This window comes from Melitaea cinxia, chromosome 6, assembly GCF_905220565.1.
Source record: "Melitaea cinxia chromosome 6, ilMelCinx1.1, whole genome shotgun sequence".
Classification (NCBI taxonomy): domain Eukaryota; kingdom Metazoa; phylum Arthropoda; class Insecta; order Lepidoptera; family Nymphalidae; genus Melitaea; species Melitaea cinxia.
The window spans coordinates 6256753-6281525 of NC_059399.1; the positions used below are offsets into that span (position 1 = coordinate 6256753).

General features: G+C 32.4%; 4 protein-coding genes across 4 annotated transcripts; 3 read left to right on the forward strand and 1 right to left on the reverse strand.

Annotated features, from left to right (window-relative positions):
* The first annotated feature begins 3357 nt into the window (after positions 1 to 3357).
* LOC123654260 (cuticle protein 8-like) lies at positions 3358 to 6644 on the forward strand. The gene is made up of 5 exons (XM_045590174.1): positions 3358 to 3430; positions 3649 to 3829; positions 4604 to 4680; positions 5199 to 5365; positions 6190 to 6644. Exons 1-5 carry the CDS (start codon positions 3419 to 3421, stop codon positions 6299 to 6301), a joined length of 549 nt encoding a protein of 182 aa, XP_045446130.1. The 5' UTR covers positions 3358 to 3418; the 3' UTR covers positions 6302 to 6644.
* LOC123654510 (histidine-rich protein PFHRP-II-like) lies at positions 6441 to 13609 on the forward strand. Its single transcript, XM_045590409.1, has 5 exons — positions 6441 to 6485; positions 8194 to 8502; positions 8676 to 8795; positions 12934 to 13221; positions 13329 to 13609. Exons 1-5 carry the CDS (start codon positions 6441 to 6443, stop codon positions 13590 to 13592), a joined length of 1026 nt encoding a protein of 341 aa, XP_045446365.1. The 3' UTR covers positions 13593 to 13609.
* Positions 13610 to 15568: 1959 nt separating this feature from the next.
* Positions 15569 to 17191, reverse strand: LOC123654511 (cuticle protein 19-like). Its single transcript, XM_045590410.1, has 4 exons — positions 17180 to 17191; positions 16735 to 17073; positions 16487 to 16653; positions 15569 to 15724 (listed from the first exon to the last, which is right to left on the reverse strand). The coding sequence occupies exons 1-4, from the start codon at positions 17189 to 17191 to the stop codon at positions 15646 to 15648; spliced, it is 597 nt and encodes a 198-aa protein (XP_045446366.1). The 3' UTR covers positions 15569 to 15645.
* Positions 17192 to 18490: 1299 nt separating this feature from the next.
* LOC123654512 (histidine-rich protein PFHRP-II-like) lies at positions 18491 to 23481 on the forward strand. The gene is made up of 8 exons (XM_045590412.1): positions 18491 to 18502; positions 18619 to 18963; positions 19063 to 19092; positions 19176 to 19342; positions 19991 to 20056; positions 21820 to 22000; positions 22761 to 23060; positions 23148 to 23481. The coding sequence occupies exons 1-8, from the start codon at positions 18491 to 18493 to the stop codon at positions 23391 to 23393; spliced, it is 1347 nt and encodes a 448-aa protein (XP_045446368.1). The 3' UTR covers positions 23394 to 23481.
* The last annotated feature ends 1292 nt before the right edge of the window (positions 23482 to 24773 follow it).

The following is a 24773-nucleotide window of genomic DNA, read 5'->3' on the forward strand; positions in this document are numbered from 1 at the left end:
ATCTGTCTTGGTACGGAAATTGAGCGCTATTGATACAGCGTCGTGAAATAAAATCTAACCTTTCGCATAAAAAAATTAAAGGCTTTTGCCCTGGTGTGGGACGTTTACGTGCTGTTTTAGTTCAATTTAGTAAGCTTTATACATAAAATACAACATTTATACAAACATTTTTCTTTTTCATTTGTAATTCTTTTCACATGGCTTTTTAAGAAAAAAAACTGGTGTGCTTTTAACCAGACGACTGAAGTAACACTTTTGTACATAAGCCTGAACTTTGTCTTAGATATATGAAAAGTAACTGGATATAAGAGAAAGAGAGAAAGATAACGTGTGCTCTCGCACTTCCCTCTTTATTGGGAAACAAACAGCACAAAGAATATAATTAGTTCATGTTCACTTCTCTCTTTTGCTCCCTTCGCCTCGCCCAATCACAATTTTCGTAACGCTCTCGTCACGCATTCACTAGCTTACTCCCTAAGTCAAGTGTGCGTAAAGAGGTTTTAGTCCAAAAAACATTATATCACTACATCAACGTATACGTCCGTAGTATAAATTTGTTACGTACGTACGTAACAAATTTATACTATTACATCACTTTTTTTAAATATATGTGTTACAAATATTGTTTTAAATATTTATAAAATTGCTATACTTTATTTATATAACTATTTTTAAAAATAAATGAGTATTTTGGCCTAAAGGTAGGCCTAAATATCAGAATCAGGCCATCAACCAAAAAAAAATATGAGTATTATTTTGTGGGTAGAAATGGGATTAAAAAGAAAAAATATGGACTGGGGAGGGTAAAATGTAATTAGGGACAAGACGAATGTGGAATAAGTAGTGAAAGATTATTTCTGTTAAAAAGAAAAAAATATTCTTTTGAATTTAATCATATGTAAATATGTGACGATCTAGAAAATAAATTCAAAAAGTGGGGATTGATACGTGAGTGTTATTTGCAAAGCCTTCTACCGCTAACAAACGATATCTTCGGCCGTGTCGGAACAAATAATAAACGTTCGAACATAATGCTACTTTACTTGTATATAAATATCCGAGAAAGAATTTATGTTCTACTTTTAAAATAGGTCTTAATACAAAAAGTTACAAATACAGCAATTTATTTTTGTTTTAAAATATCATTGACCAATCAAAAGTAAATGAATATAAGTTTTTGTTATAATTTTAATAGAGTATAAGCGAGTGGAAAATACCTATCTCAAATTTTATAAAAACGGATACCTATAAATTTACGATATTAAACAATTTTAATTTTATTAAATTTACTGTTTATTTTAATTTCTGCTTTATTTGTGAGATTATATGTTTCGAATGGTGTGGCTGAATTAACTTGATATCTTCAAGGTATAAAAAAAACAAGGAGTGTGCTTTAGAAATAGTTACTATATACCATTATAGGCAACTCTGCGTTTTCCTGAAGCGTGTCCTAAGCGACACAGTGTCTGTCTGATACCGTCTAAATCGTCTACAATAGACGGACTAAGGCTAATTATGACAATTTAAAAATATATATTTATGTATATCACTTTTCTCAGAACAAGTTATTTCCCGCTCATATTATCTGTTCGGTTTTTGTTTACATATTTATCAAACAAGTTTTCTCACATTTTGTACAGGGTACATCTTGCTACGCCTTGCATCCTTTGCTTGCAGCGTTTGGGTTGGCAAATACCTATAATATAGATAAGGCTATAATTATGGCTATATGCAAGCATTTTCTTTAATATATTTTTATTTTAAGTATTATAAATTATATTGCGTATTCATTCATAGTATAAAGTAAATTGTCTGAGTTCATTTACATTTACAATTCTATTAGTCTTAGCTTCGTATAATAGCGCTTTTATATAAATTAAATTCAAAATCCCTAGAGTTCAAAATTAAGAAGTTATAAATATTTTTTAATGTTGCGAGGTAATTTAGAGTCCCTTATTATAACAATTTCTATACGTTTCTTTGAGCAATGTTGTTTTTATTATGTTAATTTTATATAAATACAAATCACTTTATGTACTCACTTCTATGTAAAAGCTGGTGAGAAATCTTTCTGCTTGTAAAATTAATAAAATAGAATAATTGATCGCTTAATAATAATTTCTAGTTTTCTACCCATACATTAAATATAACTTTTAACATATAATAACTGTGTTTGCTCACAAACGAAAAAACTGACTTCAATTATATCGACAAGTAGACAACGTAGGTAGACAAAAAAATAGTCAAGTAATACGTGTTATCAAAGATGACTCAAAGCTTTTGATTAAAATAAGAATTATCAAAATCGGTACATCCAGTGAAAAGCTATGCTGTATAATAAATACAACGAAATCAACAAAAAACAGTCAAGTAAATACGCATTATTAGATATAACTAAAAAAGTACTTTAATATTAAAACAAAAATCATCGAAATCAGTCCACCCAGTCAGAAGTTCTGAGGTAACATACATAAAAAAGTACAGTCGAATTGAGAATCTCCTCCTTTTTTTAGAAATCGGTTAAATACTCAAATATAAAGGCCTGTAAATACGTCTTATATTAGTTTTTTTTTATGTTAGTATTCTTGTTCTTTTTTACATATTCAAAAGAGATCCTGTAGTAATTTTTGCAAAAAGTAGATATGTGATATATTTCTGAGCAGCGATTTTATATGTTAACGTATTAAAGGTTATGATATTAAATATTGTAAATGAAAATAATGTTAATGAATGCAATATTTATGTAGCATAAACGGTGTTTAAATATTGTTACTATCATATGAATATTTTGTTACAGTATTAAACTATAATAAGTAGTTATCACGCTAACTGTACGTTACAAAGTTTAATTTATTCCTTATTCTACACTCTCAAGTGTATAAATTTATGGTTCTTAAGCCAATTCTTAACTTGCTTAGCTATGACAGAATTATATGGATGTTCCAATATAAATTCCGATTAATGCAGTTAAGAATCTTAGATTTATATATCAAATTCATTTATGACAATTGATTAAATTATTTTTCTAATTTGACAACAATAAGTACCTAAAATGTTTTTTGCAGACACCTCCATTAGCATGAATTGGTAAGTTTGTAGTAATTTATTTAAATTACGTTACTTGTATATTTTTTACTTGAAAAATATATAAGTGTAATGCTGATAGAATATATATTGTAGTAAATATTAAATGTATAACGTCCATCTTAAACCTTACTATCTAGATTATTGTGGGCAGCGCCCATAACACATAGTTACATAGTTTTGTGCGCGTGCGACACCACAAGCGGGACCTTAGGTCTACCTATAGGGCATAGTATTAGTACAGCCTCTATATAAGCGCCAAGTATCTCAGGTTTAAGCACACATCAAGTCTTAGTGCTTAGTGATCTAGTGTTCTAATCTTAGACATTACAAAATGTTCGCAAAGGTAGTATGACATAATGTGTATTTTATTAAGTCTTAGTACTTAATAAAATCAAAGTATTATTTATTATTATTTTTTCTTCTTTTTTTTGTATTTTTGTAATGTCACAACTATTTTGCAAATTAAATTTTAATTTTGGATTACGTAAAAAAATTTTATAATTTTTTTTTTGTCAATTTCATTAAATGATCCAAATTGATTGTGCCTTTATTGTATTATAGGCTATTGTTGCGTGCGCCTTCTTAGTGGTAGCCCAGGGAGGGCTCATTGCGAGTCCTCATGGGGCTATTTCATCTCAGAGCATAGTTCTCGGCCACCCGGCTCCTGCCATTGCCACACATGCCGTTGGCCCTGCATACGCTGCACCTGCGTTAGCCGCAACCGCATATGGATTTGGACTAGGTAGTGTAAAATTGCATATAGAAGATTGTTCTACATTTTTCTATTACGTAAAGGCTTATTATTAAAATGATAGTTGACTATATGTATATATATATACACACACACACACACATATATATATATATTGTTAGTTATTGGTCAATATTATTAAAGTTTTTTTGAACCTAATTAGTTAATATGCTTTATACATTTATTTCGATGAGTAAGAAATCGCTCTTTAGCGATAAAATCGCCTTTATACATCTTATATTTATCTTTTTTTTATGTGTCTGTATTTTGGTGTACATTAAAAATAAGAATAAATAATACTGGGATACTTTATAAAGTAACTTATTGGTTTACCTGTGACTTCGCCGCATAAGAATTGATAATTTTGTACATGCTATTTATATATGTGCATAATCTGTACGACCTCAATATGCCCTCCGTTATTTATATTACCTTTATATTCAATTATCATTATAATAAGACAACAGCTTTGGATGAATATAGTTAAAAAAAAGATATGGCAAACAAGCGTACGGCTCACCTGATAGTAAGCGATTACCGTAGCTTATAGTCGCCTGCACCACCAGAAGCATCGCAAACGCATTACCGACCCCACCCCCAATCCCCACAGGAGCTCTGATTATCTTGCTCACCACAGGAATACAACACTGCTTGAAAGCAGCTGTGATCTGCAAGATCGGGCCACTTGGGCTGCTCCAAATTTTGAGTAGAATATTTTCTGCTATGCGCTACTTCAGTTAATTACTATTGTTTTAACAATCCTAGGTCACGGTACTATCCTTTCTCACGGCTCCGTGTTGCATGCGCCAGTCGCCCATGCCGTTGCCCCTGTTGATGTATATGTAAGTAATGTAATATTTTGATAAATAAAAACTAAAAAAATCTCTAATAATTGTGTTTGCTAGCAAACGAAAAAAAACGATTTACAGTACTAGTCATCAACTACGATTTTCGAGGGTTTCCTTCAATTTCTCTGGAATTCCATCATCAGATCTAAGTTTCCTTATCATGGTACTACCCTTGGGATATCTCCTTTCCAACAAAAAAGAATAATCAAAATCAGTTCATAAGCGACGAGGTTATCCCCGAACATACATTTAATATATATATATATATATATATGTACGGTCGAATTGAGTAACTTCCTCCTTTTTTGAAGTCGGTTAAAAATTAGTATTACTTTAATATTTTAACGTTAATTCACAATCAGCTACAGTTTAAATAGGGTTTCGTTAAATCTGTGCTTTACCTTCCATTTCGTATTTAGAATTTAAACGAAGAAAACACTTTTTGTTTATTTTTCGAAAACGTATTTTTTAAAAATGTGGTAGATAATATATAAATATTATATATATTACAGGCCCACCCCAAATACCAATTCAACTACGGTGTTACTGACGGCCACACCGGCGACCAGAAGAGCCAATGGGAAGCCCGTGATGGAGACGTTGTAAAGGGCCAGTACTCTCTTGTTGAACCTGATGGCACCATCCGTACCGTCAACTACTCTGCCGATGACCACAATGGGTAACACTATACTTACATTACTATGAACTTGCTATTAATAACGTGTACTGTATGTGTGTAAGTTGCTTCATAACGATTAACTAGTATATATATGACTACAATGTTCGAATAATTATATTTGCTCGCAAATGAAAAAAGACTAACTTTAATTTGCATTGACAAGTGATACAAAAAATAATCAATTAAATACGCATTATTAGCGATAACTCAAAAAGTGCTAGACTCTTTCAATTTTAATGATAAGATGACAGGAAAAGCATCAGTTTTTGATCAAAAAAATAAACAGAAAAAACAGATCACCACTACCACCAGAAAAATACTAAATAGTTATGAGGTAACACATATAAAAAAGAAAATATAGTCAAATTAAGAACCTCGTCTTTTTTGAAGTCAGCTAATTTCGCTTCAGCCTGTAATATCCCACTAATGACATGGTCCTCTTTTCCCATATAGGAGAAGCTTAATCCACCAGGCTACTCCAATGCGGGTGGCGGATATATTCCCTACTATGAGTGAGGATTGCTATCAGGTGTATATGATAACAACCGGGACCGATGGCTTAACGTGCTCTCCGAGGTATGGCGGGGAGACCCACAAGGACTGCACAAACGCCCAGACCACGGCAAATATCTGCATGGCCAATACAAATATGCTTGGATCGAACACGCAACCACCAGCGCAACTGCCACAAACCAGTGCTGTGCCTGTTGCGCCAATGCGTCGTCACACCATTTATATTATATGAATTTACATGTTTAGTTATTTGTATATTAAAATTGAACGATAATTTAGAATCTAACAGTATAATATTTTTGTCTTTTCAGTTTCAATGCTGTTGTCAGCAAACATGGCCACGCAGCGCATCCCGCCCCCGTTGCGCACGCACCAATTGCTGTAGCCGCTCCCTACGGCCACGGTGCTCTCCTCCACGGCTAAATTACCTAAAACTGACTTATTTATTTCCTAAGTTTACTTAGAGTAAGACAGAATACGATAATGTAACTTGAACGCTTCGTGGTAACGGTACAACGGATGGTCTGCTTAAAGGCACAGCGTTTCATAAGGTGTATTCGAGATGGGACGACGGCCCAAGACTTTACAATCAGTACCTCCTATTAAGGTGCTAACTTTTGTAATATAATTTCTTTTAGTTTGTAAGTCTTATACCGTTTTCAAATTTAGTTAAGAATATACATTTTATGAAACGTTAGAAATTGCCTAAGGGGTGCTTGGAGAAGGCTCCAGTTTTGCTTATGTGTAATATACCTTTTCTCATATATTTTGATTTTTATTTTGTTCCGATTTATTGACAAAGATTAAATTTTTTTAAATAAAATATAAAACTATGCTGTTACTGAAGATTTGATTATGCAACTTTTGATAGTTTTTTTTTAATATTGTTTAAATCAAAATACCAGTCACCAGCTAGCTCACCAGAAAATCTCTAAAACCTAAAGAATATATTAACTTTTATGTTATTACGCGCATGAAATTGAACAGTTTTTATATGATTTTAACACTCTAATAAGAAATATTTCAAGATTTTACCTCTCAGGAAATTAACAGAGGAGGTCACATTATTATGACTTTTCATTTTTAATAAAATTATATTAAAAAAAATCTCAAATGATGTAAAACCGTCATTCTATCATTCCATAGTTGAAAAAGTATTAAAACCAGCAATATTTTAGATATATTCATTTAAAATCTTCGTTTATACCTAATTAATATTTAATCAATATTTTATGATTACCAATGAAATATATCACAGTCAGCTGTAGTAAGTAAAAAACGACAGAATATTATTAAAAAAATAATATATAAGTATTCGTTTTTAGTTTTTCTGATGAGTCTGTGATGTTACTTATTAGTATAGAATATTCTTATTTTCTCATATCATGATCTCATGCAAACAAAGTCTCATGTAAGTAGTATGTATCTTTTACAACAGTTATCGTCGCGCTTACATTTTTAACATCGTTTCAATAAACCGACTTAAAGAATCAGAGACTATCAACAGAAAGCATAAACTTTCAAAAGACCGAATATTTTAATGTTATTGTGTCACTTGCGAGCTAAAGACAAATTAGTCTGCCCTCAGTCTTCAAGTGAAGAAGAGACCTTTCTTGTATAGTCACACAATCACACACAATCACAACAGCCTTTCGCAGTCCACTACTGGACATAGGCCTCCACAAGTTCACGCCAAAAATGGCGTGAACTCATATCGTTGTATATTAGACACGATTATCTTATAAGCATCTTAGTAAAATATTTGTCACATAATTAACTATCTTGACAACAAACACAATATTAATTCTGTATAATAAAGACATGAGATAACAATTATATTGAAGACAAACATAACAATAATGTTGCGTGGTAGAAGTACAACTGTGGTTTGTTGAAACTGTATTCCCAGAAGACATAAGCAATATTACATTTAGTAAATTATCTTTACAACATTTTTTTCCACTAAAATTACTTTTAGCCCTTACTTATTTCATAAACATAATTATGTAATAAATATTCATTGCAAGAGATGACATTTTTTAAATCCAGTTATTGCCCTCCTACATGTCACTGAAATACTTTAAAACTCGTACAAAAATGAAAGGTTAATATAAAAACATCAGTCTTTTTTATTGCTCACCATTAATCGGTAGAGTTTAAAATATCAATCACACAAAATGATATCTAAAGTAAGAATCGTCATTTATAAAATTTTATATCAATAATTATATCACCAGTAAAAATTTCTTATTATAATAAAAAAAATATATTTTATTTTTATAATTTGTACATTACGAATCTGTTTTTTGTTACAGATAATCCTATTTATAACTACTGTTTTGACCATTAACGCACAACAATACTCACGAGAATATTCCACTTCTTCACATTCGCTTATTTCACAAGATAGTTCACAAATACCACGTGGTCAAAGCTATACGGAACCTATTGTCCATCGACCAGCACTATTTCGTAGACTATTTCCACTTCATCTTGCTCCTGTGTATGAAAATGTCGTAGAAGATAATATGCCCACTTACTTTGCACCAACAGTACAAGAAGTTCTTCCCTCTGTATATAATGTAGCTCCTAACATCCATTACGCCTATATTGAAACTCCTGTGGTTCGTTACGCTGCTTCTTTCGATTACCCTAATATCAATCATGTTAGTTCTATTCATCATCATAATTACAATTATCCTGTAATTCACCAAGAACATGCCGTAAGTCTCCCCGCGTATTGTTTTGCTTTATTTAATTAATTTTGTAATTATTTCAAACGTTTCGTTATTTTCAGACTTCTCCCGAATATGAATTCAAATACCGTTTAGAAGATCGCTACATCGGTAATGTTGAGTACAAGCAGGAGAAAGAAGTCGGTGATTACGGTACAGGACACTACAGTTCGCACAAGCCTGTTAGTTCGGTTCGCACCGTACTCTACGATACTGACAAACATAGCGGGTAAAAAGTTGTATAATTGAATTTGTTCTTAAATACAAAAAATCGACTTCAAATTACACCTGGAAGTATAGTCCAGAACATATAATAGAGATAATTCAAAAACCACTCGTCAGATCTCGGTTAAAAATTTAATAGCACGACAATCAACTGCTTTTGCATAAAAAAAAGCAATCATCAAAAACGGTACACCAAGTAAAAAGCTATGAAGTAGCACACATAAAAAAATCGATTGAGAACTTAACCTCTTTATAAAGTCGCTTAAAAATGTTACGTCTGATTACTTTAGTAAATATGTTTTATTTTCTAGATTCAGTGCTGTAGTGGATCACTCTCAGCCGTTGACGCACGTCCTTCCAAGTCATCGTAGTTCTTACTCTAGTTACTGAATAATTAAATATTGAAAATATTAGATGATGTTAATTTGAAGCCTCATATTTTTAAGAAAGTCTAGTCTAAACATCATCTTCACTTGTTTTTCTTGTTTATAGATTATAATTGAAATTTACATAAAACGTGTAGCGATTTCTTGCAGTTTTATCCATACCAAAATATTAAGTTACTAATATCTACGTATATGTGTGAAACTGTTTGAGATTTACATATTTTTCAATCTTTAAATATTCTTGATTGAAAAGTAATCAAGATTATTTTAACGTATTTCAATCAGACCATTTGTCTGCACTGAAATAATACTGCAGTTTTTTTTAATTGCATTATTCAATTTATGTGTATTTTGTAATGTTTATAGCAGTACTTTACATGTTTATTAAATAAATTAACAACATGATATTTGTTCTAGATAATTAAGTTGCAGTTTGTTTTATTAACAAATATAAATAAATTTATTCATTAAATAAAAATATTTTATTCATAAATTATAAAATAAAAGAGGGTTATTTTTAGGACGCCTATCCTAACAGATATATCATTTCACATACTGCGTACGATTTTTTTCGGGGGCTTTTGGTTACTTTTTTCAATTGTTGAATTTTTTATAAGTTACTTTTTTCTTTCTTTTTAATTTTATTTGCTAATTTTATTTATTTTTAATTTTATTTAAAAAAATAGTTTTATTTTTTTTTAATTTTATGATTGTAGTTCTTCTGTGTGGTTATTTATGATGAATGTTACATTGATACCGACACTTACGGGTTTGATAATGTTTTTATAAATATGTATCTGGTTTGGCTCTTTGTATTTAAGTATCTCAAATGCGTTGAAAGCCACATATAACGGTCAGTCCTCATGCTTAAATAATTATTTAAATACTATTTAAAATATAAATGCATTTGTATATGAACTTTTCTTAATTATTCAAATTCAACATCATTATGTTTTTATGACTTTGAAAAGTTAACTAGTAACATTATTGTTATTATCTTTATTTCCACTCCAAGTAAAGCAGTCGTTAGTTATAAGATAATTATTGTATTAATATATGATTAATAAATAATTAATAACTATTCGGTTTTCTGTCAACCTCCTGACTGCTTCAAACTTAATCATTACATAATATAAAACAAAGTCGCTTCCCGCTGTATGTATGCTTAGATCTTTAAAACTATGCAACCGATTTTGATTTGATTTTATTTAGTAAATAGAGTAATTTCAGAGGAAGGTTTATACATATAATACATGCATAATATATTAGGAGAACACTGATAGTTTTTGCGACCGCGCGAAGCCGGGGCAGGTCGCTAGTTCGTTTATAAAGATTCACTATAACAATTTAAATGATCGAAGGGATTCAAACCTCGAACAAATTAACAAATTAAGACTATAGATTCGTTGCAAGGCCAGTTCTTATTCAAAAATTATTGTGAATTCGTATTTATAGTAAAAAGTTTCGATGATATACAATGTCTTTAATTACCTTATGTCCCTTTCCTTTTACTCACTGCCCAGATCACTGCTTTACTTTCATTTATTATTTTTAAGTTCTTACTTATTGTCTCTTTGTTCAGAAACTTGGTCAAATTTTTTGGTTTATATACATTTAGTTTTATTAGATTAATCCATATTTATCTTATTTAAATAGGACAATGTAAAAACAGGCACAAGACGTGGACGTCGTTATAATAGCAATGTGTTTTGCTCCTAATCAATAATTTACAAAAAAAAAAAAACAATTCGAAAGCTTTCAGCGTCGAAGGGCATGCAATTGTTGTGTTTTAATATTTATTTTCGATTATCTCGGTATCTAGAACTATCATCATCAAAACACACCAGCACCAGTATTTATTAAGCTATATAGACCGGGTTTTCTAGGACTTGCTTATTGCCTCAAACATGATGAAACGGACGAACATCCCACATAACGTGGTGATAAAAAGGGCACGGTCGAGGATGTCTTACACTTCGACTTTTTAACCGACTTTCAAAAAAGGAGGAGGTTCTCAATTCGACTTTATTTTTTTTTTAAATGAGAGATGAGATGAGTTATATCTAATAATGCGTTTTTACTTGACGCTTTTTTCGTCGACCTACGTTGTATTATACCACATAACTTTCTACTGGATATACCGATTTTGATAATTCTTTTTTTGTTAGAAAGGAGATATCCCAAGCTTAGTACCATGATAAGGAAACTAGGATCTGATGATGTGATCCCAGAGAAATTGATGGAAATTCTTGAAAATCCGCAATAACTTTTTACTGGGTGTACCGATGTTGATAATTTTTTTTTTTGTTGGAAAGGGGATATTCCTGGTTTGGTACCAAGATAAGGAAACCAAGATCTGATAATAATAATAATTTTAGCCCCATTATAAACATTTTTGCTAGTATAGTATTGTATATCAAAAAATAAACACTGGTGAAAACAGTCGGATCATCTATCTAAAATAAGTTATTTCGAAATAAAGGAACAAATTTATCCTCTATTATTATGGACTGATGATAAAAATAATTGTGTTTGCTCGCAAACGAAAAAAAACCGACTTCAATTACATCGACGAGTAGTAAAACGTAGATCGACGAAAAAATAGTCAAGTAACTGCGCGTTATCAAAGATTACTCAAAAAGTGCTGTGTGGCTACGGCACTAAAGAATTTAGCCACCCCCTCTCTTCCCGTGGGTGTCGTAAGAGGCGACTAAGGGATAACAAGGTTCCACAACCACCTTGGAACTTAAGAAGCCGACCGATGGCGGGATAACCATCCAACTGCTGGCTTTGAAATACACAGGCCGAAGACGGGCAGCAGCGTCTTCGGTGCGACAAAGCCAGTACTGCGGTCACCAACCCGCCTGCCCAGCGTGGTGACTATGGGCAAAACACATGAGTTCACGTTATTTTTGGCGTAAACTTGTGGAGGCCTATGTCCAGCAGTGGACTGTATAGGCTGTAATGATGATGATGATGACTCAAAAAGTACTTATCAGATCTCAATAAAATTTATATGTGACCACATGATAAACATCGGCTTTCGATTAAATTAAAAATCATCAAAATCGGTACACCTAGTAAAAAGTTATGCGGATTTTCAAGGGTTTCCCTCGGTTTCTCTGGGATCCCATCATCAGATCCTGATTTCCTTATCATGGATGGACCTGGGATATCTCCTTTCCAACAAAAAAAGAACAATTAAAATCGGTTCATAAACGACGAAGTTATCCCCGAACATACATTAAAAAAAAACATATGTACGGTTGAATTGAGTAACCTCCTCCTTTTTTGAAATCGATTAAAAAAGTATATCACAAACTTTTGAATACCGTTGGACTGTTGAATACCGTAATATATCAGATAGCGTCAGCAGCAGCTAGTGAATAAGCTTCAAGTGGTTTCATGTTTAATTTGATAAAAAATAAACTAGATCAATCCGAATTAAAAACCTGTTTAAAATTGTCTCTGTTAATAAAGTCATATGCAATGAATCGATTTATAAGCACTTGTTTTGAATATAAAAGCACGAGTAATTTCGATTAAAAATCATTAAGTTTTTAAGCTTACAATCAATAACACACAAAATGTTTTTCAAAGTACGCTGCCAATTTCTATTAATTAATTATTACTAGAGATATATATTGTATCAAACACGATTTATTTTTATATCTTTTTATTTTTCTTAATAACTTAATGTTTTGTACAGGTACTCGTCTTAGCTACTTCGTTGGTAGTAGCCAACGCACAATATCACGGACAAAGTCACGGCCACGCCGTTTCTTCTCAATCGATCATCCGACATGACATCTCCCAAGATCAACACAACTACCACCAAGTCCAAGCCGCTCCTCTAGTTCATCACGCAGCTCCAGTAGTTCACCATGTCGCCCCCGTAGTTCATCACGTTGCTCCCGTAGTTCATCACGCTGTTCCCGTCATCCACCAAGCTGCTCCCATCTACCACGGTGAACATCGCGATTCCCACGATTACCACGTAAGCAGATTATTTCCAAAATTTTTAAATTTTGGAATTTTGTTACTAATTAAATAACTATTTATGCTATTTTATTACATCGAATATTAACTTAAAATTTTCCACAGGCTCACCCCAAATACGAGTTCCAGTACCAGGTACAAGATCACCACACCGGCGATATCAAGTCTCAACATGAAGCTCGTGATGGTGACCACGTTACTGGATCATATAGTCTTCATCAACCTGATGGTGTCCTCCGTACTGTACATTACAACGCTGATGATCACAGTGGGTTCAACGCTCAAGTAGAATACTCCGGTCACTCGCAACATGCTCAGCCAGCTCATCATGCTCAGCCAGCTCATCATGCTCTTCAATACCATCATTAAATTTGACACAGATAATAAATAGTTTCTAAGAATTTTTTTAAATAATTCATGTATAGTGATTAAAATTAAGTAATAAATGAATGAAAAATTTATCCGCATTTTTTTATCGAATCCAGTTTGTAGTTATGACATGTAATCTTAATCTTCTATAATACAGATTATAATCATAATCTCCTATAATTATATTATAAAATATATATAATACGGGAAGCAAAAACTTTGTACCCCTTTTGACGAAAATTGTGTTAACGGAGGTGTATGAAATTTTGCCCACTTATAGTTTATATAGAGAAGGAGTTCAAAATGCTAATATACTTTAAAATTATGCATAAAAATATAATTATTAAATCAATAAGAAAAAACAATACACATACTACCATGTATTTGACACAACACGTATATATCTTTTGTTGATTGTCGGTCTGTAGTCAAATTGAATATTTTTTTAAAGGTTCAAATTTTTAATTAGGGTCAAATTTCGACCTCTGGTCGGCCACTAATATATATAAATTTCGCGTCACGTTGTTTGTCCGCGATGGACTCCTAAACTACTTAACCGATTTTAATCAAATTTGCATACCGTGTGCAGTTTTCTAACTTGAAAGATAGGCTATATTTTATTTTTATATATGTAATTATTATATTTAAATAAAAGACGTTACGAAGTTCGCCAGGTCAGCAGCAGCAGCAGCATTCTGTTGTGCTATACTATTTTGACAAAGTTTCCATCAAATTATTTAGTATTAAGCTATGTACAGTAATCCCATAGCACTGATATTTCCCATAGGTGATTTAAAATGAGTTTTTTTTTAATTAATTCAGTCTGTAATATCCCACTGCTGTGTATAAGCGTCTTATTTATTTATTAAACTTTATTGCACACACAAAAAAGAAGATACATTTTAGAACGAAAGCGGTATTATCGCTTATAGCGATCTCTTCCAGACAACCTTTAATAAGGTAGTATATCAAAAATATGTCGGTGTATGTATCCTCTTACCCACTGTAGGAGAAGAATTGAGCTTTCATCCACCACACTGCTCCTCTGCGGGTTGGCGGATATATTCCCTACTATGAGTAATTATTGTTGTGTATAGTAACCAGAACTGACAGCTTAACGCGTTCTTAACTTCAACACGTAACAATTGTATCTATCTACATGAGTCGTTATAATAACATCCTTGAATTCAAACTTAAAGGATTTAAGGTTATGGGTAGTTAAAATATTAATAATATTGTTGTTTAAATAAAAAAAACTCAGTATGAAAATTAAAATCAAATCACCAATCTAATGATTTTGTTTTTTGAACACTAGTCTTCACACAATCGAACGAATAATCTTCTTTTATATGAAAAAAATAATATATTTATGAATAAGTAAGTACTTTTGGTTTCGGAGCGTTTGGAAATAATTTATATTAATTTACTACTAACTAACTTAATTTAAATAAAATAAAATGAAAGACATGTAACCGATTTGGAGGCTTTAATGTCTCTGCTTAAATACTACATTCTTGGGCCCAGCGGATGTCAGGGGGGGCCGACCAGACGCTGAGTTTGCGTCTCTTGCTTATTTCTATGAATCTTATACATTGTAATGTATCCTATGTTCTACCTAATCTAGAGCGGATGGACGAGTCGTAATTATAACTAAGTAGTATTTTCAGCTTGTGATAGGAGTAAACATAAATTGATCAATTTCTGTAAGGCTAAATAATAAGATTCATTCGTAACGATTATTATTTATATTTTTCTATAATTAAACTATGTAGCCTATATTCAAAACTTTAACAATTCTTACTCTAGACAAAGATGATATTTTAATGATTGTTACCTTAAATCTTTACAGGTTTTTACAGCATATGTCATCATCATTATCAAAATCTCAAAATCTACAGATACTATCTTATAACAAAGGGATAACAAACGGAAACCAAGTCGCGAATAGGCTATTTGTATAAATAAAATTTCCAAACATATATATTATTTGTTTATTTCTTAAATTTAATTAGCATACGTGATTTTTTTTACAATAGTGTTGTCCTAAAAGCTCTTAATGATGGTACTGTGGAGCATGATGAGCCAGCTGGGCGTGTTGTGAATGTCCGGAGAATTCAACTTGAGCGTTGAATCTGTAAACAAATAAATAATAATTATAAAATAACAAAATTAACTTTTACTATTTCATAAAATCATTACGAGCAAAAAATCTATTCATTGTGTCGTAAGTCTAAGAAAAATAATTGTGTTTGCTCGCAAACGAAAAAAAACCGACTTCAATTACATTGACGAGTAATACAACGTAGATCGACGAAAAAATAGTCAAGTAACTACGCGTTATCAAAGATTACTCAAAAAGTAGTTATCAGATCTCAATAAAATTTATATGTGACCACATGACCGGTAAAAAGTTATTGCGGATTTTCAAGAGTTTCCCTCGATTTCTCTGGGATACCATCATCAGATCCTAGTTTCCTTATCATGGAACTAAACTAGGGATATCTCCTTTCCAACGAAAAAAGAATTATTAAAATCGGTACATCCAGTAGAAAGTTATGCGGTATAATACAACGTAGGTCGACGAAAAAAGCGTCAAATAAAAACGCATTATTAGATATAACTCGAAAAGTAGTTGTTAGATCTCAAATAAATTTAAATGGGACCAATTGACACACACCACCTTTCGATTAAAAATTTTTTTGTCGAAATCGGTTCACACGGTCAAAAGTTCTGATGTAACATACATAAAAAAAAAATACAGACGAATTGAGAACCTCCTCCTTTTTTGGAAGTCGGTTAAAAAGTAACGTCCCTCAAGATATAACAAATACTATTTTGATCTTATTTGTAATGTTCGTCTTTGTATCTCATGTACTTAGTAAAAAAAAAATGACCCGCTATGCTTGTCAGCGTTGTAATGTACAGTACGGAGGACGCCATCGGGCTGGTGCAGACTGTATGAGCCAGTGACGTGATCACCATCACGAGCTTCGTGCTGAGACTTGATGTCACCGGTGTGGTGATCCGCTACCTGATACTGGAACTCATATTTGGGGTGAGCCTGTTGAAAACATTAAGTTATTGTTAGAATGTGAAAAAATCAATTATTAAAACTTACAATTACTTAAAAAAAACCTCTTACGTAGTAATCCTGGTGTTCATAAGAGTTGTGATTTTCATTGTAGTGAACAGGAGCGGCGTGTTGGACTATGGGAGCGGCATGGTGGACTATGGGAGCAGTATTGTGGATTATGGGAGTGGCATGGTGGACACTGGGAGCTACGTGATGAGCTACAGGAGCTGCGTGGTGAACTACGGGAGCAGCGTAGTGAACTACAGGAGCAGCTTGGACGTGGTTGTAGTTGTGCTGATCGTGGGCGAGGTCGTGACGGATGATCGATTGAGAGGAAACTGCGTGACCATGGCTTTGTTCATTATGTTGTGCGTTCACTACCACAAGTGAAGCCGCGAAAAAAAGTACCTAAAACAATGAAATATGATTATAAAATTTAAAATTAGCAAGCTAGCTAGATAGCGTGGTTCTAAAATTTATATATATATTTTTTTTTTATTTAATATAAACTTACTTTAAAAAACATTTTGAGGTTTTTGTTGTAAGTTTCGGATCGAAATGATATTTAATCGAGATAGCCCGTCGCTTTATATTCAGAATCTCTTACTACGTGTTAACTTTTAACTTAAGTGACAACCTGAAACCGGTTCATACATGGGGAGATGGAGGACAATTTGAGTATTATATAATGTAATTTATAATTGTAACCGATTTAGTACTTTCTGTGCCAACAATAACATAACATAACTGTAATGAAATTTTCATTCGTTATTGTTCTGTTTTCAGAATAAATTCTACTCGTTGTTTATTATTTTTTTTTTAATATTTCCACTTATTTCATGAATTAAGATTTATGCTTTTAAAGAAATCCGTATGGTTTTACCCGCCCGGCACAAGTCAAAATTACATACAAATTTTGAGAAAATAAACTGTGATCTTCTTATCTTACATTTTTATTTGTTTTATTCTAAATATCATCACAATCACGTCAGTAGCTTTGAACTTGTGATGTTTCTGGTGGTTTTGACCTACAGAAATACAAATAGAAATACTTAGACCATGACCAACGTCTATATAGCACGAACAAAAATTTTTCGCCAGACGATTAGAGCTAGTGGCTCTATATAAAGAAGAATATTTCATTTCAAGCTTTTCTGTCTTCTGCTGAATTGATTCATCTACTTGACAGCTTCTATTTTCAGAATTTTCTTATTAAACAAAATTAGAAAAAATAATTTTGAAAATTTACTTTCATCATGAGATAAAGCGAATACGATATTTTATAAAAGCAAAACACATATTTTTACAAGGACGAACATCCTTCAAATATATGTGTGTGTGTGTGTTATGAATATATGTTTATTACATTTTTATGATAAAACCTTTAAATCGATTCTTATGAAACTTATTACGTAAAAAGTTTATGATCTACAATATTTTTTTATTCTTTAATTCCATAATTCCTGCAGGACTTGGGAAAGGAGAAAAAACACAGATCTAAGTAAGTTTAAAACTCAGTGTGATAACTACTAAAATTTGATATGAACGAAACTAAAGGCCCTTTTCGAAAACGAAAACTACAATCATTACGTAGGAGTTATTACATAGTTTAGAAAGTACTGAAATTTTTACAATTACAAATTACTTTACTTAATATTTGATTTTTTTTTTACTCCAATGGTATAAACTGGTTTCAGGTTGCCAATTTAGTAAAAGGCCTACGTAATATGTACTTTAATACGTATCAAGCGTTTTTTAACATAAAGGCACGAGCTATCTCAGTTAAACATCATTGCGATCCAGACCTTACACCGAAAGTCTCATGATGTTTGTCAAAGTAAGTTGAGATTAAACAAGATTAAAACAACTTAATTAAATGAAAACAACGTAAATCCATAAAAAAAAAAATATTTCGGTAGAACATTTTTCAAAATCATGTTGTTTTTTTTTCAGATACTTTTTTTTGTTGCCACCCTTATGGCAGTAAGCGCGCAACATCATGGACAAAATCACGGTGAAGCCATTTCTTCTCAGTCAATCATTCTTCATGATATCGCCCACGATCAACAATACTACAAACCCGCCCAAGTTGCTCACCATGCTGCTCCCATAGTTCATCACGCTGCTCCTGTAGTTCATCATGTTGCTCCTATAGTTCATCACGTCGCTCCTGTTGTTCATCACTCGGCTCCCATAGTTAATCACGTAACACCTATAGTTCACCACGTAGCTCCAATAATTCACCACCCAGCTCCTATAGTTCATCACGCGTCTCCTGTAGTTCATCACACAACGCCCATTGTTCACCACGCAGCTCCCTTAGTTCATCACACTGTTCCCATAGTTCACCACGCTCCATCTTTGGTTCACCAAACACCCATCCAATATAATGAAAACCATAATTCTTATGAACACCACGATTACTACGTAAGCAGTTTTTGTTTCTCTGTAGCTATAGCATTAATATTTTAGTAGGCATTATTTTAACACTAACGTTATTTTTTCTTTAGGCTCACCCCAAATATGAGTTCCAGTACGAGGTGCAAGATCACCACACCGGTGATATCAAGTCACAGCACGAAGCTCGTGATGGTGATCATGTCACAGGCTTTTACAGTTTACACCAACCTGACGGCGTCGTGCGTACCGTACATTATAATGCTGACAAGCACAGCGGGTAATTTTTTTTTCTATTATTTTAAATATATTTAAGAGCTTTTATCCATACGTACATGATAAGCTTATCTATATACAACTAACAATTTCAACATTTTAAAATAAAATAAATTGTATTACCAAATAATTACTAGATCTTAACTTGATACTACTAAATACAAACTCTAGTATAGTTATGGCACATTGGGATGTTGGTTCAGACAAACAAGCCGACTTCCAATAACTTCAGGCCTAGCTTGGACACTAAATCTCTAGATTTGGTGGATTCCATTTTCTTCCAAAAAATAACTTAAAAAAGAGTCTTGAGAAATCTTTGCAAACATATAAAGTAAAAACGTATACCGTGTTGCTTATAGCTGTTAATAGTAAAACGATTTGCTCATATTGCTATTGACATCATTATCAGATCTATAGCATTGCCCAATAATAATTGCTCCAATATTTATTCTTTAAAAATATTTCTTTTCGAGTCCGAAAAAAATATGAATTTTAAACATGAAATCGTAGTATTCGTTACTCTGGAAGCTTAAAAACTTACACCAAAAAAAATGCTACTTAAGTGTGCTTGCTAAACATGAAATACTTACAATTCTGGAAAAAGTTCAGCAGGAGCTTTTTTATTATTTTTTATTTTTTATATTTATTCCAGATTCAATGCACAAGTTGAATTCTCCGGACACTCACAACATCCCCAGCCGGCTCATCATGCTCCACAGTACCATCATTAAGTGATTTTGGCATTAAGTTTACTTTAAAATAATATTAGAATTATTCCTACACATAGTGTTAGTTTAAAATAATAAAACAAATAATATTTCATTTTCGATTTTTTTATTCCACACATTTTAACACATAAACACGTACGTAATAGAGAGTACTCGCTAATTGTTTATTAGTTTCGTAGTAGAAGCAATAGGAAATTTGTGTATATTATGTTACATCACCAGATGATTCCTCGTAAGTATGTATTACCTACAGCTAAATAAATAATTTCCATGTACAGGACTTATCAATTTATTTGCATAATTAATATAATATGATTTTGCACAATATTTTGTTTACCAGTGTGGTCATATCTAAAAATTATCTAAATGAGATTATAAATTAATTTCTTATAAGCATTTTTAAATATATCTATAGGTCTATTGTGTAAATGTTTAAAGTCGATTCTATAGTCCATTGATTACACTTATTATAGTTTGTATCTAGATACATGATCAATTTATATTTATGACTTCATACTAAACGTAAATTTAAGTCTGTACACATTTCAATGTGTTGGTATTAGTCGAAAATAAATCCAAGGAAACTACACCAAAAATAATCTCACATATTAACGAGCCGACGATTTCCCATTATAATTTTATTTTATTCGTAATAATAACTGCTAAAAAGTATTACAAATTAGTAGATTAAAATATTGCAACGTTTCACTAAAAAATTAAATAAGGGGACCAAAAAAACCACAATCATTTTAATTAGTATACATGTATATTAAACAAAACAACATTTTAGTATATTTATACTTAGTAAGACCCAAACAACTATTTATACTTAAATGTTCCGTGAGTTACTCTGCATAGACACAAACAATTATGCTACTATTTCAGTTATAAATAAAAGTTGCAGATAAATAAATTAATGTGTCCAAATGTGTGCTATTTTTTTATAAAAATGATTATATACTGTTTGTTTCCATTAAAAATTAAATAAATAAATAAATAACAAAATAATTTGAAAATATATCATTACAAAATATGTCGACCATGACTTCATTCGTATAGATATTTAATTATTCTATCTTTTATTTTTAGAGTGGATTTGGTGTTGATTCAAAATATATAATTTAATAATTAGTCCAGCTTTAGTGTAATTTTTACGCGTCACTATATCTTAAACGTTTTCTTGTCATATCACTTGTCAAATAAATTACCTAAAATGACAGTTTCATGAAACGTGATAGAGCATGAGGTCTGCGAGCAGTCAGGTCTAGCGCACGAAAGTTCATCCGTAAAATCGTATAAAAAGAAGTCCTAAATTATTGTAATATTATGATAATATGCTCTTTTAGCCCTTCTTCGTAAATGTCGTTAATTTCTACGCGAACGAAGTCACGGGTACCTGCTAGTAAAAATATAAAGTACTAACAATAAAAATTGTTTGGTAATATAGTATTTAATTGTTTAGTAGAACGAGTCCAAAAACTGTTATAAGTCATTATATCTAATATCTACGTAATACGTTCTTGAAAAATGAATATGTAGTAAACAATTGTGCATATAAAAGCACGAATATTTAAAATTTATTATCATTGTTATTAGAATAACACACCAAAAAACTCATAATGTTTATTAAAGTAAGTTGAAATTAATTTGATTAATAATTTAAAAATATACATTAAATTTTTTATTCAAAAAATATATTTCTTTACTTATGTCATATTTTAGTAATATATTACGATTTATCTTTATATTTAAGACCGTACCAATTTTTACAGTCAGTAATCTTTGCTGTCGCGCTGATCGCGGTGAACGCGCACTATCTCGGACAAAGTCACGGTCTCGCCGTTTCTTCTCAGTCGATCCTCCGACATGACGTATCCCATGACCAACACAACTATCACCACGTCCACGCTGGCCACGATCATCATGACTATTACGTAAGTGATTAAATTTATTTACCTTTTCTCACCTGGCTGCAGGTAAGTATAGCAATCTATATATATACTAATATTATAAAGAGGTAAAGTTTATAACTTTGTTTGTATGTAGGGGGTAATCTTCGCAAATACTGATCCGATCATGAAAATTCTTTCACTAACAGAAAGCTACACTATTCAGGAGTGACATAGGCTATATTTTATTGTAATTGAACAAAAAATTCAATAAATAAGAAAAAGATTAAAATATAATATCAAAATGGTAAATAACTTAGCGCCATCTATCGCTATTAGAAAACAATTTATTAGTCTTTCGACGTTATTAATTTAGTCTTATTTTAGTCTATCTACGACGTTTTCTCGATTTTTTGATAGATGGCGTTGGAGCAACATATTATTTATTTAGGTGCTATAAAGTTCTTTAAAGTATGTTATTTGGTTAATATAATAATAATTAAGGCCCAACAAAGTGGGCACGAGTCGGCTAGTCATATAATATGGGTGCCTACTATTATTTAATATTGACACTTTTAGCTTACTACATGAGACACAAAATTATAAGTAAATTAGTTGTTAATTAATTAATTATTATTAATTGCAGGAGACTTACGGTGGCAAATGTGTTTTTTTTTTTTAAATCAGCGTAAAAAATTGTTTCATCTAATTAACAGATAGGGGTATATTTTTCTATTCCCGGATCATAACTATAATGAAACTATAATGAAACAACAATGAAAACAATAATATAACATTTTCACAGGCTCACCCCAAATACGAGTTCGCATACAAGGTAGCTGATCACCACACTGGTGACATCAAGTCTCAGCACGAAGCTCGTGACGGCGACCACGTCACAGGCTCCTACAGCCTGCACCAGCCCGATGGTGCCGTGCGCACCGTACATTACAACGCTGACAAGCACAGCGGGTTCAACGCTCAAGTAGATTACTCCGGTCACTCACAGCACATCCCAACAGTTCACCACGCCGCTCCCGTGGTTCACCATGCTCATGTCTACCACAATGATCACCATGACTCTCACGGTCACCACGATTACTACGTAAGCAGAATGATATTTAGAATGTCTAATTAAATATTATACTTACAAGTATTTTACAATGATAAAATCACATAATTTGTTTAACAGGCACACCCCAAATACGAATTCAATTACAAGGTAGCAGATCACCACACCGGTGACATCAAGTCTCAGCATGAATCTCGTGACGGCGACCACGTCACAGGCTCCTACAGCCTGCACCAGCCCGATGGTGCCGTGCGCACCGTACATTACAACGCTGACAAGCACAGCGGGTTCAACGCTCAAGTGGATTACTCCGGTCACTCACAACACATCCAGCTAGCTCACTATGCTCATCCCTACCTCTACTAAATTATTTTTAGACTCATTGTGACTTACAATGTTTAAAAGTGTCTGATATATACTATTAACATTTGACAATAAAGAATTAAACTTACTTTAAATATTTCCCATGTTTACTTATTTCGTAAAATAGGCATAACCTGCCGTTGTACTGTCAAGTGTCCGCCTTTAAAACATAACCACAAAATTAGCTTTAAAGTTGTTAAAGCTTTGAAATTGCATTCAGCCTGTATCATCCCACTGATGTGCATAACTCCTTTCTCCACTTAGAACATTGGATTTTACCGTACTGCACATTGGATTTGTTCACCTCAGAATACAGTTTATTGTTCAATTTTATTAGTGAACTGAATCAAATACTGACATACAAATGAAAATATCAAGATATGTAATCTGGTATAGTGCCCATTGGCATTTTAACTACTAAGAAACTGCCTTAGTGAATTCAAGCATGATCTATAGAGCAATCAAAGGTTTCCAAATAGGTGTCATTTTAAAGATTTTTTGGCACAATTTACTCAGAGTTTAGTCGAATAATCAAACGAAAAAAAATCCCTATTTAATGTCGAAGATGTTTTACATCGTTTTGGAAAAAAGCTGATAATCTCCAAAATGTTGGATTGCTTTTTATCAAACATAGTAAAGAACCAAAGCAAGGAAACGCTTCCATATTTAAAAAAAACCGTTTCGTACTCAGTCACTCTGTTCGAGGCCTACGAAGTCGTTGACAGACACACAGGCAAACGTTGCTGTCAAATTTACAACATAACACTTTTTGCTTCGGGTGTTAATTAAAACAAAGATGATTAATAGAGCAGGTGTCGGTTGCTCGATAGACGACGTCGTTATGAACTATTTTAGTTATACAGACGACATGGTTCTGTTAGGCCCTCCGGTCGTAGAATAAGCTAAAGAGAACGGACTCAGATATAACAAAAAAAGGATGAAATTTTAATCTTTGAAAGAAAAAAAAACTATTTAATTTTCATCCTAATTTACATATGTGTAGAACTCCTCTGAAACAAGTATCCGAGTTCATATACCTTGGCCATATTGTGAATCAACGCATTCAGCCTGTAACATCTTACTGTTGGGTATAGGCTTCTTTCTCCGTGTAGGAGAAGGATTGGATCTTAATCCACCAAACGGCTATACTGCGGGTTGGCGGATATATTCCCTACTATGAGTATGGTCGCTATCAGATATTTATGATAACAACCGGGACCGAACGCTTAACATGTTCTCCGAGGTACGCTGGAGAGACCCATAAAGACTAACAAACAGACCGGAAATAAATATTTGTATAATCACAACTATCCACTCCGAGCAGGAATCGAACCTGCGATCGTCAGTGTTTAGGCACTCCCGACACTGACTACTCGCACCACT

Coding starts and splice junctions, on each gene's coding strand:
- LOC123654260 (XM_045590174.1), top strand. Junction 3,830..4,603: donor CGCATATGGATTTGGACTAG/GTAGTGTAAAAT, acceptor TAACAATCCTAG/GTCACGGTACTATCCTTTCT. Junction 4,681..5,198: donor TTGCCCCTGTTGATGTATAT/GTAAGTAATGTA, acceptor TATATATTACAG/GCCCACCCCAAATACCAATT.
- LOC123654510 (XM_045590409.1), top strand. CDS start 6,441: ATGGGACGACGGCCCAAGACTTTACAATCAGTACCTCCTATTAAG. Junction 6,486..8,193: donor AATCAGTACCTCCTATTAAG/GTGCTAACTTTT, acceptor TTTTTGTTACAG/ATAATCCTATTTATAACTAC. Junction 8,503..8,675: donor CCTATATTGAAACTCCTGTG/GTTCGTTACGCT, acceptor CGTTATTTTCAG/ACTTCTCCCGAATATGAATT.
- LOC123654511 (XM_045590410.1), bottom strand. Junction 16,654..16,734: donor ATGAACACCAGGATTACTAC/GTAAGAGGTTTT, acceptor TGTTTTCAACAG/GCTCACCCCAAATATGAGTT. Junction 15,725..16,486: donor AACGCTGACAAGCATAGCGG/GTCATTTTTTTT, acceptor ATTTGTTTACAG/ATTCAACGCTCAAGTTGAAT.
- LOC123654512 (XM_045590412.1), top strand. Junction 18,964..19,062: donor TAGTTCATCACACAACGCCC/ATTGTTCACCAC, acceptor TATAATGAAAAC/CATAATTCTTATGAACACCA. Junction 23,061..23,147: donor ACGGTCACCACGATTACTAC/GTAAGCAGAATG, acceptor TTTGTTTAACAG/GCACACCCCAAATACGAATT.